Source organism: Hemicordylus capensis, chromosome 3 (genome assembly GCF_027244095.1).
Source record: "Hemicordylus capensis ecotype Gifberg chromosome 3, rHemCap1.1.pri, whole genome shotgun sequence".
NCBI classification, from domain to species: Eukaryota; Metazoa; Chordata; class Lepidosauria; order Squamata; family Cordylidae; genus Hemicordylus; species Hemicordylus capensis.
In genome coordinates this window covers 298,092,785-298,107,754 of record NC_069659.1, presented here as the reverse complement: position 1 = coordinate 298,107,754, position 14,970 = coordinate 298,092,785, and the positions used below count along the sequence as shown (strand labels likewise).

Below are 14,970 nucleotides of genomic sequence, written 5' to 3'. Positions count from 1 at the left end.
AAACAAGCAAACTATGAAGATTGTTATGTGGTGGGTCAGTCATCGTCCACGTACTCTGCATCTTTACATGATATATTAAAGGTTGGACACATCCGCTAGTTAGTGGTTCAGCTTACGACAGACTCAAACACAGCAGTGCCAATGTGGTCAGAGGTTCAAAACAACATATACTTTTTTTACTGGCCTGCTTAAAGAAGCCTGAATAACTTGTTAGCAAAAGATGACTAATTGACCAAATCTCTTGTCTGATGGTTGCTTGTTTAGCTGACATTTGTTTAAAGTATTTCTATGCACTGTTATCCCTATGAATGGGTAATTGGACCATTCCTCTCTTTTTGGAGAGAGGAGAAGAGTTAATTTGTGCAGTTTGGTATCCTTAACTATACAATGGCTGAGGAAAATATTTTTGTGAAGACAGTATTATTTTTAACCTACCTTCCAGTAGGCTTATGAGGTCACACGGCATTCTGTGTGTGTGTCCATGTATCTGTCTTTGTGTCCATGTGTCCCCCGCCCCACCAATCAACTTCACAACGCCTGGACCAATATGAACCAAATCAGGTACAGTTGCAGAGACACACAGGGACACCTCAATGTCATAGTTTGTGATTATGTCATCCACCCCAGTCCAAGATGGCAGACACAGAAACTTTTGAGGTGCAAGTAGGCTAACTTGTTAACCATTTAACTGATTTGAACCAAATTTGCCACAGCTGTAGGGACACATAGGGATGCCCAAATTGTGTGGCGTGTGTGATAATGTCATCCAATCCAATTCAAGATGGCGGCTACGTGAACATCTGAGGTGCAAGCGGGCTAATTTGTGGACTGCCTAACACATTTGAACCAAATTGGGTACAGTTGCAGTGAGTGACACACAGGGACACCTCAATGGCATTGTTTGTGATGATGCCATCCACCCCAATCCAAGATGGCAGATGTGTAAACTTTGGAGGCGCTAGTAGGCTAACTTGTGAACCGCTTAACCAGTTTGAACCAAAATTGGTACAGTTGTGGTGAGTGACACATAGCAGTAGCCTGTACTTTAGAGATTGGGGCACCTCTGACAAAGCATGTATGAAGCCCAAAGGACTGCTTCTGGAAAGAAAAATCACTCTCCCTGCCCCCAGTTTAGTCTCTGCACATGCAGAAGGACTTGACATGTATTTCAAGAAGAATTTGATAGAAAGACTTGACATGTATCAAACTTCTAGGCTTGACTACTGTAATGCACTCTACATGGGGCTGCCTTTGTACATAGTTCAGAAACTACAATTGGAAAAGAATGCGGCAGCCAGATTGGTCTCTAGGTTTACCCAAAGGGACCATATAACACCGATTCTAAAAACTGCACTGGCTGCTGATATATTTCTGAACAAAATACAAAGTACTGGTTATTACCTATAAAGCTCTTAATGGCTTAGGTCCAGGGTACTTAAGAGAGTGTCCTCTCTGTAGTGAATCCTGTCACCTGTTAAGAGATCTGATGACGGTTGCCGCCAACTGATTTGGTGGGAACTCAGGACTGGGCCTTCTCTGTGGCTGCCTCAGGGCTTTGGACTGTGCTCCCTGCTGAAATAAGAGCATCTCCTTCTCTGTTTGTTTTTAGGAGGACCCTGAAGTCATACCTATTTTCCCAAGCTTTTAACTGAAACCAAATTTTTAAATTTTAATGTGTTTTTATTTATTATTTTTATCTTTTAATGAATTTTAAATGTTTTATATTTTATATTATGTTTTAATTCTGTACAACACCTAGAGATTTCTATATTAGGCAGTATATATATTAAATAAATAAATAAATTTACAGATCTCTTTGGCTATTATATTTGCTTTGTGGAAGTGTGGATGCTGCTACTCTTGCTGTGGGAACAGAGACCTCTGATGGAACTGTAGTTGAATCTAGATTTTCTCCTGGAGACTGTGGCTGAGCCCCTCCATTACAGGCTCTGTTTGTTTGTTTGTTTGTTTGTTTGTTCTATTTCTATAACCTGGCATGAATCAACAATCCAGTAATTTTCAGGGTCTTAGGAGTGCATAGGAAGCCATCTATATTAGCCTTATTTTTAAATGCTGTTTTCTACTTATGATTTAAAAAGTATTATTTATTTATTCATTTATTTACCCCTGCTAACTTGGCAAAGAGGCACCTTTTAATGTGGTGATTCTCTTTATTTAGCAGGGGGAGAGTAACTGGCCCTATCCACCCCCAGCACAGTACTTCCAGTGACTGTTGCTGGTGTCTATCTTATGTTTCTTTTTAGATTGTGAGCCCTTTGGGGACAGGGATCCATCTTATTTATTTGCTATTTCTCTGTGTAAACCACCCTGAGCCATTTTTGGAAGGGCGGTATAGAAATCAATCAATCAATCAATCAATCAAATAAAATAAATTTGCATTTTATATCCCGCTCTTCCTCCAAGGAGCCCAGAAGAAGCCCTAACCTAGCCCCTTTTAAATGCTTCTTTGTTGTCACTTCTAAGAATCACACTATGGTCTTAAATAAGGGCAACTTTGAGGAAACAGCAATATATTCAAATTACTATATAAAAGATACTTGGGTTTCACTGATTCACTCACAATGGTATTACAATTGCTATGATACTTTTATAGCAATTGAACCTATCTACATGTGTAGCCTGGAAAGGTCTGAAAATTGGATATATGTTTACATGTATTTATTTGCATGTATATACTGCTCTTCCTTCAAGCATCCCAGAACAGTATACATGGGTATGTGTATTCTCATAGGTAGGTTAGGCTTAGTGATAAGTGACTGGCCCAGAGTAACCCAGTGAGTTGCATGGCTGAACTGAGATCTAATCTTGGGTCTCCCTAGTCCTATTCCAACACTCCGACCACTATCTGCTTTGTTGCCTCTTTGCTCACTTGAATCCACTTTTGGGGCATTTGTAATAGCAACCAGGGAAATCAGCTTGTAGAATGCAAGCTAAATTTACCGGTTATATAAATGTTTGGGCCTCATTGACTCATAGGGTATCAAAATTGTTAAGGGTATCAATTGTTAATAGGGAATCATAGGGTATCAAAATTGTTAAGTTCTTTCCACATGACTTAGCTGAAATGTGATACACGTGTGGTTCAAGACATCTGGTTATTTGAACAATGGGATATTTGTGCATCTAACAGTTCTGTATAAAGAATGTTTGCTTTTAATTGATGCTTGATAGTTTAGTTAAATTTTAAAGAGGGGGATGCACTTTATGGCTGTTTGCTTAAGCTGAATATTCTGTTCTTGTAGGAAGTAGGAAAAAGGAAAAAGAGAGGCCTGAAATCTCTCCCCCGTCAGACTTTGAACACACCATTCATGTTGGCTTTGATGCTGTTACTGGAGAATTCACTGTAAGTTACCAAGCTCAACTCCTGTTGCTGATATGACAGAGCGTGTTTTCAAGTTCTTTCTTTTTTTGTTACATAAGAACAGCCCTGCTGGATCAGGCCCAAGGCCTATCTAGTCCAGCATCCTGTTTCACACAGTAGCCCACCAGATGCTCTAGGAAGCCCACAGGCAAGAGGTGAGGGCATGCACTCTCTCCTGCTGTTGCGCTCTTGTAACTGGTATTGAGAAGCATTGTGCCACTGAGGCTGGAGGTGGTCCACACCCACCAGACTAATAGCCATTGATAGACCTGACCTCCATGAATTTGTCTAAGCCCCCTTTTAAAGCCATCCAAGCTGGTGGTATCACCATATCCCATGGCAAAGGATTCCATAGATTATGCACTGTGTGAAAAAGTATGTCATCTTGTCAGTCCTATATTTCAGTGCTCATGGGAAATTTTTCATGTAATACACTACTGAAAGTTTTCTTAATAGATATAGATGCTTCTATTACCCTTAACAGGTTAACTATAGAGAACTGGAATCACTTTATTTACTAATAGCCGGCATTTTAAAAAGAAAATAGTTGAGTAATGGGGTGGGGAGGTACAACAATACTAGCTTTCTCTCTTTCAATACACGAGTACACTGGGAATCTTGAGAAAACTTGACTTTTTTGTTGCCTGACCTGTAGGAATTTGGGTGGTTGAAATCTTAGCCAATGGGAATTGTTCAAGATCCTACATGTATACTTCAAATATAAAATCTATTATTTTTTGTTATCTTAGGGAATGCCAGAGCAATGGGCTCGGCTGCTACAGACCTCAAACATCACCAAGCTAGAACAGAAGAAGAATCCCCAGGCTGTACTAGATGTGTTGAAGTTCTATGATTCTAAAGACACATCAAAACAGAAGTATCTGAGCTTTTCTGCTACAGGTGAGACTTAAAATTTTTTTTTGGCAAATTCATGGAGAACCTCCAACTTATATAGTCATTGGTAAAGAAATGGCTTCTAAATGATGGCAGGATTATGTAATTCAAGATGAAGTGATTATGGGTAATAGGGATGTGGAACAATAACTTGTCATGAGCACAGCTAAAGGGAGATTATTGTGGACAGAATCTAGCTGAATGACAGAGAGTTGAAAGAGTGAACTCGGCATGCACTTGGTATGATTACCAGGACTGCAGCTCAGCAAGTACCATTTTGAGAGATTATGTGGGCAAGAGTACTGGCATTCAGAAATCCACTGTCTAGAACCCCGGTGACTGGAAATTTGGCCTTGAGAGAATTCCAGTTTATAAATTTATGTTGGGGAAGGCAGAAGCTATGCTGGGAAAGATCTTGAAAAGTAGATGGGAAATTGTGCATCTGAACTTTAAAGCTTAGGCTAGCATAATCATGCAAATTCTGAAGACTCCAGTTCAATTTGATGTAGGCCATTTATTGAGGAATCTAGAGCCCATGAGTCTTACTGAAGTCTTGGAAACTATCTGTCTCATGTATCTTACGTAAGAATGGAACTGTATGATGGGATAGCTTTGGAGAGATCATGTAAGTAGTTAAGTTGTCATGTGAAGCATAATCTGTTGAAAGAACAGTTCATTGGTAATTGGAAGAGCTCATTTCAATGAAGCTGAAATGTGGAATGATTGCCGTTTTGAAAGGTTACCTCATCCCACCCAGGTGACAAGTAGCACATTTCTGCCCAAAACTATTACTTTTGGTGAGCTTTCAGATGTCAAAATGCTTCTCCTCCAAAGCTGTAAAGGGGATAATTCAGCCTGTCCTATCATTAATAACAACATATTTGAATACAACTATACCTACACAGTGGTCTTTATTAGACGACAGTACTGCTTCCAAGTTTCTGTCTCAAGTATACCAGTACCGCGTACCTTTCTGTTAAAAACCAAGAGGATCGAGGAACATGGGTCTTAAATTTAGAAAGGCAGTTTGATATGTCTTATCCTTTCATGAACATCGTAAAAAAATCTCCTCCACTGTCTACATTGTAGAGTAAAGGAAGTGAGATAATGATAAACCATTCTATGGGTCAGGCCCTTGGTATGTCATCCTTGGTATGTGAAACCTTTGGTAACAAAGGAAATATAAAAGCACCAGCATGGCTCTTTATTCTCCAAAGCTCCTGTGCTACAGGATCAAATTATCTAGCATGCTGCTGCCTGTAGAGATCAAGTACTAAATAATTCCTGTTAAGACTTGCATTTCAGGTTAAAGCTGCTGGCTTTAATACCCAAAGGAGCTACAAGTAGGCATTTGTGCTTGCCTATCATATCAAATAGTTTTGAGGAATACTAACATCGGCACTATAATTCAGAAATACAAATTACACATTAAGCATGTGTTAGCAATTTGGGCTATCCTGCCTTTTATTCATTTGAATTGAAAAATTGCCTTCCATGTAATCCACAAGTCAGTCAGAACTTCCAGTGAACAAGGCAAATACTATATTTGTGTTCAAGGGTCGTTTGTAGAAATGTTGCTCCTAGGTTATGACCCTGTTGGGCTGCTAACATATAAACTCATGAGACAAGCCATCGAACTTATACTTACCTATTAATATATATTCAGGCTGTGATTACTCTTGCTGCCAAAAGTACTGTTGTCTGAGTCCAAATATAAATATGCAGATTAAAACCACTGCTTATTCCTAATGTAAATACTGCCAACTGATGAAGTAAGTGTTTGCTTGTCTTAAGTTGGGTTGAGAATTCCTTTCAATATGTTGACTGCAGAGGAACTGGGGTTATCTGCACAGTACAAAGTAGAACTTTGCTTTCTAGCAACAACACTTTATTTTGATGCAGAAGTGATATGCACTTTAGTACTAATCTTTTATTTTATCTTAATAAACAAATCTCCCTACACTGTTGCCAAATAAACTACATATGTGGTTTTTTAAGCTAACACACTCTGATAGCTTGCATTTAGCTTACATATAAATTTAGCTTGTTCCTCTTTGGAACAAGATGTCTGTTGCCAGTACCTTCATATGTGGTGTTACTATATTTATAAAAGTACTTTAAATATATATTTGGGTTTGTGTTGATTTTTAAATAATCTTCAAATTCTCTCTTTTAGAAAAGGATGGATTCCCCTCTGGAGTACCAGCAGTAAGTTTGTTTATTGTATTCATCACATCTTCCAAGGCATTTTAGATTGCTGCATTGAAGAACTTGGTGCAGTCTTAGTTATCTAGTGTGAAGTAGCACATCATGGGTTCAGGTGCTAAATCTTGCACAACACTACACAGGACTGGACTATAAATGTTGTTTTATTTGTAATATAATAAAACTAGCTGACCCCGCAAAGAACATCTGTGCAGTTGTGCACTGAGCCTGTGCCCCCCCCGCCGCTTGGCCCCCCGCTCCCCCCTATCTGCACATGGAATCCCCACTGCCCAATCACCATGGTGCTTCTGCTCTCACAGGCTCCTTCTCCCTATCTGCATATGGAATCCCTACTGCCCAATCAGGTGCTTCTGCTTGCAAACTCTGTCAGCCAATCGCCTCCTACCACATCCCCATGCATGGCCCGTCTTGGAGAATTAGTAATATAGATAGCGTGGACTTCTATCCTATGTAGTGTTGTGCCAGCTGAGTAGCACATTGGATTGCTACAAATAAAGATGCTTCCATAATACAGTTTTCTCTAAAGTATTCAGGTAGTGAATGGATGGTTAGTTGTGTGGTTTGCTGCCTTTCTGGTGTTTGTTTAGGTGGAAGTCTGTAGTATTGAGAAAACACCAGTGATTTCCCTGGTATCTCATTGCTTTGTAGTAATCAGCTTTTGAAAGCATATCTTCAATGAGATAAAGTTTTACTAAACTCCAGTTTGGCATCTTGCATCTTGCATCACCCCAATGTGTGTTTGGTAATATCATGCAGTGGTGTAACCATATGCATTACAAATGTAACCTGGAAAGACCATGTAGGTTCTCTCTGCATGCAACCTTTACTTTCAAGTGTTGTCTGCTTTGCTAATGCTAGGCACTATTGTCCCCCACCCCTCGTACCCATATTACAGTTAAGTGATCAGTGGAGAGGTTCCTTCTAAATTTTACTCTAGTCGTGGATTTTGCTGAAATTTTGTAGACTCATTATAAATGTCGAAATGTATCTACAGTTAAACAACCACCACCTATCACTGTGGACAGAGTCACACCCCTCAGGAAATTTGTTCAAAATCACATTTCCCATTAAATATGTGCATATGCTTTTTGCCATGGCGTGATTATCTATTCCACCTACCACAGTTATTAAGGGCTCACCTTGAAGCTCAAGATCTTGTTCAGAAATGTAAAGTGCTGTGTGCCAAAATTATCAGAAATATAGCAGCAATTGACTTCCAAACATTTAGGGAGTGTCCATATTTCCATGCCCATTATCTCCTTTGTGTCAGTAGACCCTGTAATGGCTTCAGTTACACTGACTCGCCTACTAGTGATCAGTTCAACCAGCACATTTCATTATAATATTCTCATGAACAAATGTTTTGGGCTGCAAAATTTCTGAAAAATGCAAAAATCTGAAAATCATTTGATTTGTTAGATTACCATTTCATTTTCCAGTTGATTCTCATTCTACAAAGTTTTGAATGGACTTTAAAACCGCAGTTTGTACTAAGGTTATTGTGGTACCCAAGTGGTTGCTATGTATGTATGTATTTATTTTTAAATTTCTATACTGCCTCTCGTTTAAATAATCTCAAGGCGGTTTACAAAACATTAAACAATATAAAACCATAAAAACTGCACAATAAGAATTAAAATAGAATATAAAAACACATATCTAATTAAATGTTTTTAAAAACGTGTACAATATAACCATAAGATACAAAGCAGCAGCAAACAAAACACTCACTTAAAAGCCTGGGTAAAAAGCCAAGATTTTACTTGCTTTCTAAAAACTGTGATGGAAACTGGGGAGCAGAGACTCACCGGGAGAACATTCCAAAGTCTAGGGGCAATGACTGAGAAGGCCCTGTCCCATGTACACAACAGGTGAACCTCCTCTGATGATCTCATTGAGCTGGCAGAAACCCTTGGGAGCAGGTGGTCTCTCAGGTATCCAGGGCCCAAACTGGTCAAAACCAGCACCTTCAATTGGACCCGGAAACAGATTGGCAGCCAATGTACCTCTTTCAAAATGGGGGTAATATGATCCCAGTGGGCAGCTCTGAATAACATCCTAGCTGCTGTTTTTTTCACTAGCTTCAGTTTCCAAATATTCTTCAAGAGCAGCCTCACGTAGAGAGCATTAGAATAATCCAGCCATGACATTACTAAGGCATGCATAACAGTGGCCAGATCTGCCTTCTCGAGAAAGGGATGCAGCTGGTGCACTAGCAGAAGCCGTGCAGAAGCACCCCTGGCAACTGTCGCCACCTGAGCTTCCAAAAGCAGAGCTGGGTCCAACAGTACCCTCAAGCTGCACACTTGCTCTTTCAAGGGGAGTGCAACCCCATCCAGTAGAATCTCCTCATCCCAATTGGCTCTCCTACTGACCAACACTACCTCTGTCTTGCACAGATTCAATCTCAGTTTGTTAGCCCACATCCAACCCATCGCTGCCTCCAGCCCCCGATTCAGGACGTCCACTGCCTGCAGAACATGACAAGGAGCGATAGAGCTGAGTGTCATCTGCATATTGCTGATAACTCAGTCCAAGTCCCCAAATGACCTCTTCCAGCAGTTTCATAGCAATAGCAATAGCACTTACATTTATATACCGCTCTATAGCCGGAGCTCTCTAAGCGGTTTACAATGATTTAGCATATTGCCCCCAACATTCTGGGTACTCATTTTACCGACCTCGGAAGGATGGAAGGCTGAGTCAACCTTGAGCCCCTGGTCAGGATCGAACTTGTAACCTTCTGGTTACAGGGCGGCAGTTTTACCACTGCACCACCAGGGGCTCATGTAGATGTTAAACAGCATGGGGGACAAAACTGAACCCTACGAGACCCCAGAAGTCAATGGCCATGGAGCCGAGCAGTAGTCTCCCAGCACCACCTTCTGGACCCTTCCCCCAAGAAAGTGGGAATGGGCATGGTTCTGTAGCTGTTGTTGTTGTTATTGTTCAGTTTCTATACCGCCTTTCCAAAAATGGCTCAAGGCGGCTTACAGAGAGAAATAATAAGTAAATAAGATGGATCCCTGTCCCCAAAGGGCTCACAATCTAAAAAGAAACATAAAAGATAGACACCAGTTACAGTCACTGGAAGTGACTGTGGGTGGATAGGGCCAGTTGCTCTCCCCCTGCTAAATAAAGAGAATCGCCACATTAAAAGGTGCTTCTTTGCCAAGTTAGCTTGCGTGCCTGCTTCAGTCACCTCCCAAACTACAAGACTCTTAATACTTAACTGTCAGAAAACAAGCTGGCTTAGTCCTGATTTAGTTGCCGCCTCTAAAACGGAGGGCGCTTCTTTCTACTCTGGCCTGGCACAAACATGTTTGCTTTTGCTGCTCCTCTGCAGACCTTCTCCTTAGTGTCCACTGCTGCTTTGAAGTCAGTGCAAAGCTTGTACTAGTTGTGCATCTTTTAAAATGGCCCATAAAATGAAAAACCTTTGTCCCATGTGGCTGAAATTTGGAAGGTATGCTCCTTACAGGGGTTGTAGAATGCCTGAAAATGTCATGTCAATAGGGTGGGTAACAAGTTACCAGCAGGAGAAAAGCTGCTACCTCTCATTGAAATCAATAGAAATATTGCGTATCTTTTAAAAAATTGCCCATAAAATTATATCCTGTTTCTCTGAAATCTTGTATCCATTTTCTCTGAAATCTTGCTGGTATGATACCCTAAAGGTACAGTGCTTGAACATTTCATGCCATTTGGTTGGAAAGGATCACTTTTACAGACATCCAAATCTGGGTGGGTCTCCCACTTAAAACTAAAAATGAAAATGAATGGAAACAAAAACTTCTCTTTTCGTATCCCTGTTAGTAATAATAGGTTTCTGACTTCAGAGAGAAAGGCAGAACCTTCTTCAAAAGTCTAGTACAGGGGCAAATACCTCTTCAGGTTCACTGTATGTGCCACAGACCTTGGAGGAGGGAGCTTTTGGTGGCAATCAACAACTAGTATGCCAGTATTTGTAGATCCATGATCAAACTCCTGGTATGTTAGGGGTCGAGTAGTTAGGAGTCTAGTTATTAAATCTTCAGTGAGGCCAGCTTCAGGGGTTTATAAATAAATATAAGGAAGTGTACTGCAGACTTAATGATTATAGTATTACAAACACTGATTTTGACATTCTTGATTTTTCAGAATAAACTTGTAAAGATAAAACACATTCACTGTTCAATATGTGGCAGGGGATCACAATTCTGCCATGAAGTGCCCTCTTGTACCACTTGTGCATTGTATATCGCAGTTATACACACACAGCTCAACTTGCATAGGCCTAAATTGTGCAAACTGTGCACCTTGATTTTGTGGCTTTCAGACTGTGGTATGGCCCTATGCACATTGACTTTTTATGTGCATATCTCATCCAAGCATGAAGTGTAACACATGAAAAGTAGAGCCAGGTCAGTGCAAGTATTCCAGATGTCGGCATAGGGCTACTGAAGTTTAAAATGTGAATGGCACATGATATTATACTACTTGGTTAAACTTGTATCCTGTTCTTCCACAAGTGTTCTTAGGGAGCTCACAATGTGCAACCTATCCAGAACAGGTTGAACACCAGATCTCCAGGTAGACAAACAGCTTACAATGCTATCTCTATTTTGTCTGGATTGAGCTTCAATTTTATTGTTCCTAATCAGGTCCATTCCTAGTCTCAAGCACCAGTTTAGCACTTGCACAGCTTAACCTGAATTTAATGTAACAGAACTGGGTGTTGTCAGCGTACTGATGACACATCACCCCAAATCCCCTGATTACCTTATTTAGCAGTTTCACATAGACTTTTTTTCCTTTTAAGGGGCATAAGGATGAACCCTGTGGAACCTTGTAGCATAAATGCTATGGGACCTGCAGTTGTCTTCCAGCACTGTGTTCTGGAATCAGCTCTCTAGGTAGGAGCAGAAACACTGAAACACAGTGTAGGCAATTTCCAGCCAATTGGAAGGGCCTGTCCAGGAGGCTACCATGATTGATGGTATCGAAAAGCAGGATAATTACTAGTTATGCTCCCCCTTTTCTGCTCCCAGTAAAGATAATCCATCAGAGTGATTGAGGTAACTTCTCTGCCAATACCTGAATCTAGATTGAAATAGATGCAGAAGATTGCTTTCATTCAAGAATGCTTGGAGTTGCACAGCCTCTACAATGCTGTCTTAATGTTCTAAGTGCATAATCTGCAGTGCTCTCCCTAAATATTCCATAGTATGGTAAACTTGTCAAAATTATTTACAGCCCAATGCAAAAGGATCAGAGCCTTCTGCAGCAGCTGAAGAGGAAGAAGATGATGAAGCGGCCCCTCCGGTTATTGCCCCACGACCAGATCATACAAAATCTGTGAGTAGTCTTAGTTTATCGAGTAGTTTCTGCATTACTAGCATGCATTGTGTACTACTTTGCAGACTTCTGTAAATTAGCATAGTAGTTAAAGAGCATGACCTGTAAGTTTCCAGTTCAGATCTCAGAGGGGCACCTTAGTCAAGTCTCTGCCTTTCGGCTGGAGTTCTCAGTCTTTGAGATAAGGATAATACTGACCTACCTCTTAGTACATGAAGCTCTTTGAGCACTTTGAGGAAAATCTCTTTTGAAGAAAAGTGCTGTATAAATATATGTAGTGGTAGTCTCCATTGCTTGTGACATTCTTATGGCATTACTCAGACACTGAGGACAGAACATGGCTTTAAAAGAGGCTTTCTGTGCCCAGAAGTGGCTAAGAAGTTGATTTGAGGTCAAAATATATCAGGTAGTACTGTTGCTCTCACGTGCGCTTTATCCTACTCATGTGAAGCTTCAGATCTCTAATATGTTTATATGATAACTCACTACTAGAGAAGATATGAAAGATCAGTTGTCTTTAAAAGGGGGGAAAAGTATACATATATGTATGCATACAACAGAGACCAAGTTTCTGGCATCTTTAGAACAGAAGTCAAATTTCCACGCCTGACAACTGAAATAAAGTCATTTTGGAGCCATATTGGCTAAAAGGATAGCTGCAGTCTAACTCCTCCAAACTGCAACAAACGATTTTTAGTGAACATGAGAGAATAGTTGCCGCTTGCTTGGCTAATCATAGAGGTTACAACAATGACTTTTCCCTCCTTACAGATATACACACGGTCAGTAATAGATCCCATCCCAGCACCATCTAGTGATGCTGGTGACAGTGCTGCTAAATCAGCTGATAAGCAGAAAAAGAAAATTAAGATGTCAGATGAAGAGATCATGGAAAAGCTACGTAAGTTTTGCAGCTTTAACTAAATTCTTTCTGGTACAGACCTAATCAGCTCCACTCCCATGTTCATTGTATTCTACATGATGAATCAACAGATGTCCCTTTTATTATATACTTTGTCCCATTGTTATGACGGATGTTGATTCTTTCATAGGAATTGTGAATAGTTATTCTGTGCAATGGAGTTGTGGGAATGGTGAAAGGTTTGTTGTTGCTGAGTGATGATCCTAGGAAGGTAGAAACTCTGAAGCAAGATCTCTGTTAGAAACATTGTTGAGGAGCACCTCCCACACTTGCATTGCCCCCACATCATTTTTCACAGTGCTTTACAATATTCATTTGTTCTCGTTAAAAAAGTGAAAATTGCACAGTAAGCATTTAGGAACCTTAACTTTTATTCCATTTAAGCACTAATGACTGTGTTCAATCTTTATTATTATAATACTGGTTTTACAAATTAAGCTTCATGCACCCACACTTTGTCTTGGTCTTTCAGCTGGATGTTGGGCTGAGGAGGAATGTGTCCAGGCAAAAATGCAGCTCCCTCAACCACTCCCTCAGCCACTAGAGATGCACCTGATGAATTTGCATCTCTGCAAAGCACAGTGCTTCCTACTAAAGCAAATGTCCAGGCAATCCATCTACAATCACTTGCTGCAGATGCACTTGATAGATTTCTGCCTGGTGCACTGTGACATTATCCACGGCAACCCACAAATGGGCTGCTAAGAGTATGTGCCATCAATATCACAGTAGATCTGCATTCTCACAGCATTCAGATCTGGTCCTCAAATAACCTGCTCTGGATTCTTTTAGCCCTGGGAAACTGTCCAGTTTGAAACTAATTCCTCACACTTCAGAGAGAAAAAAAGTGTATCAGCAGTTGGATGCATTGCAGATAGCTCGATCAAGTATTTGATTCCTTGCATTTAAGAAGAAATTCTTCCAAACCTTTAAAAGATGTGTTAATGGTATGTCTGCAAATGGAAGAGATTCCATAGCTATAACCACTTATTTTGTCACTGATGTGTACCCTGAGAGGAAGGCATGAAAGGAGGCGCCCAGAGAAGAGCATAACATCAGCCCCCATAGAGACCAGCTCTGGCCTGTGAGGACTGTTGGGGCAGCCCCTCCCGCTCCTTCCCAGGAGTACTGAAAGACCTGTGTGTGCCCTGAGAAGAAGGCAAGAAAGGAGGCGCCCAGGCCAGGGAGCTTGTCCTCAGCTCCTGAAAAGATCAACAGCCTGAGACAACGTTTTAATAATCTTCTGTCATTTGCTTCTTTTAATATTGTAAACCTCTTTGGGTGCCTTTGCCAAGGCAGAAAGGTGGTATAAAAATGTAGTTAATAAATAATAACAGTAATGATGTATTTTGATTACATTCAAGAACAAAGCAAATTGTGATGGTATTTTTGACTGAAGTGGAGAGACCCAAGGGAATATTAAGGAAGAATGACATTGACAGCCAGCTACCCCTATTAGAACTAAGCCAAATAAGGGGGTGAGGAACATGGTTCACAGCATTTTTAGGTCCACGCCAAAAGTGCCCTGAATTTTTGCTGTTCTGGGAAGGCAAAATGTCAGCATGTGCTGAGACAACCCGGTGACATTTCTCCATCATATTGTTTTGCATTGGCAGACAAAATGCAGTGAAACAGAAGAACAAAGCCAAGAATACTTTCATCGTGGCAATATTTCCTCCTTCCTCCATTCAGGCTGTGGGCCAACAAAACCCTTACGTTGCTATTGATCTGAATGGTTGAGGGAGAACAGTGCTGAATTTCTGCCAGGACCTTTACAATAGTAGGTGACATTTTGACAAAGGACTGTGCTTTGTAGAGATGTACCAGGCAGAAATTCATTGGTACATAGCTCATAAATGATTGGAGAAGCTTCATATGTTGAATTTCTCCTTGGACACATCTCTTTCCAGCCTAATGATAAGCTGAAAGGCCAAGGCAAAGTATGGGTTCATTGGCACATAATTTCTGGAGATAACATATTATACAAGATTGTACAAAGTTTTCACTGTTTATGTGACATGGAGATTAGGTTGATCACTTTAACTTGCAGTTTCCATGCTGCTTAGAAAATGTGTGAAATATGTACCTTAATGCTTTCTTAAAACCAATATTTTTTTGGTATTTTATAGTGGATTTGGTAGCTGCTAAGAGCTATGTCCTGTTGTCTGGGCTGGTCATTAAGAAAGTAATCTTTATCTGTTTAAAACGT

At 40.4% G+C, this 14,970-nt stretch overlaps 1 protein-coding gene across 4 annotated transcripts in view; it reads left to right on the top strand.

Annotated features, from left to right (window-relative positions):
• The window catches only part of PAK2 (p21 (RAC1) activated kinase 2), an 84,542-nt gene that overhangs the window by 48,557 nt on the left and 21,015 nt on the right, over positions 1 to 14,970 (top strand). For all 4 annotated transcript variants that reach the window (XM_053309499.1, XM_053309501.1, XM_053309502.1 and 1 more), the window contains exons 3-7: positions 3,264 to 3,364; positions 4,132 to 4,282; positions 6,453 to 6,484; positions 11,738 to 11,839; positions 12,611 to 12,740. In XM_053309499.1, the coding sequence (XP_053165474.1) occupies positions 3,264 to 3,364; positions 4,132 to 4,282; positions 6,453 to 6,484; positions 11,738 to 11,839; positions 12,611 to 12,740 (516 nt within the window). The remainder of the gene's footprint in view (positions 1 to 3,263; positions 3,365 to 4,131; positions 4,283 to 6,452; positions 6,485 to 11,737; positions 11,840 to 12,610; positions 12,741 to 14,970) is intronic.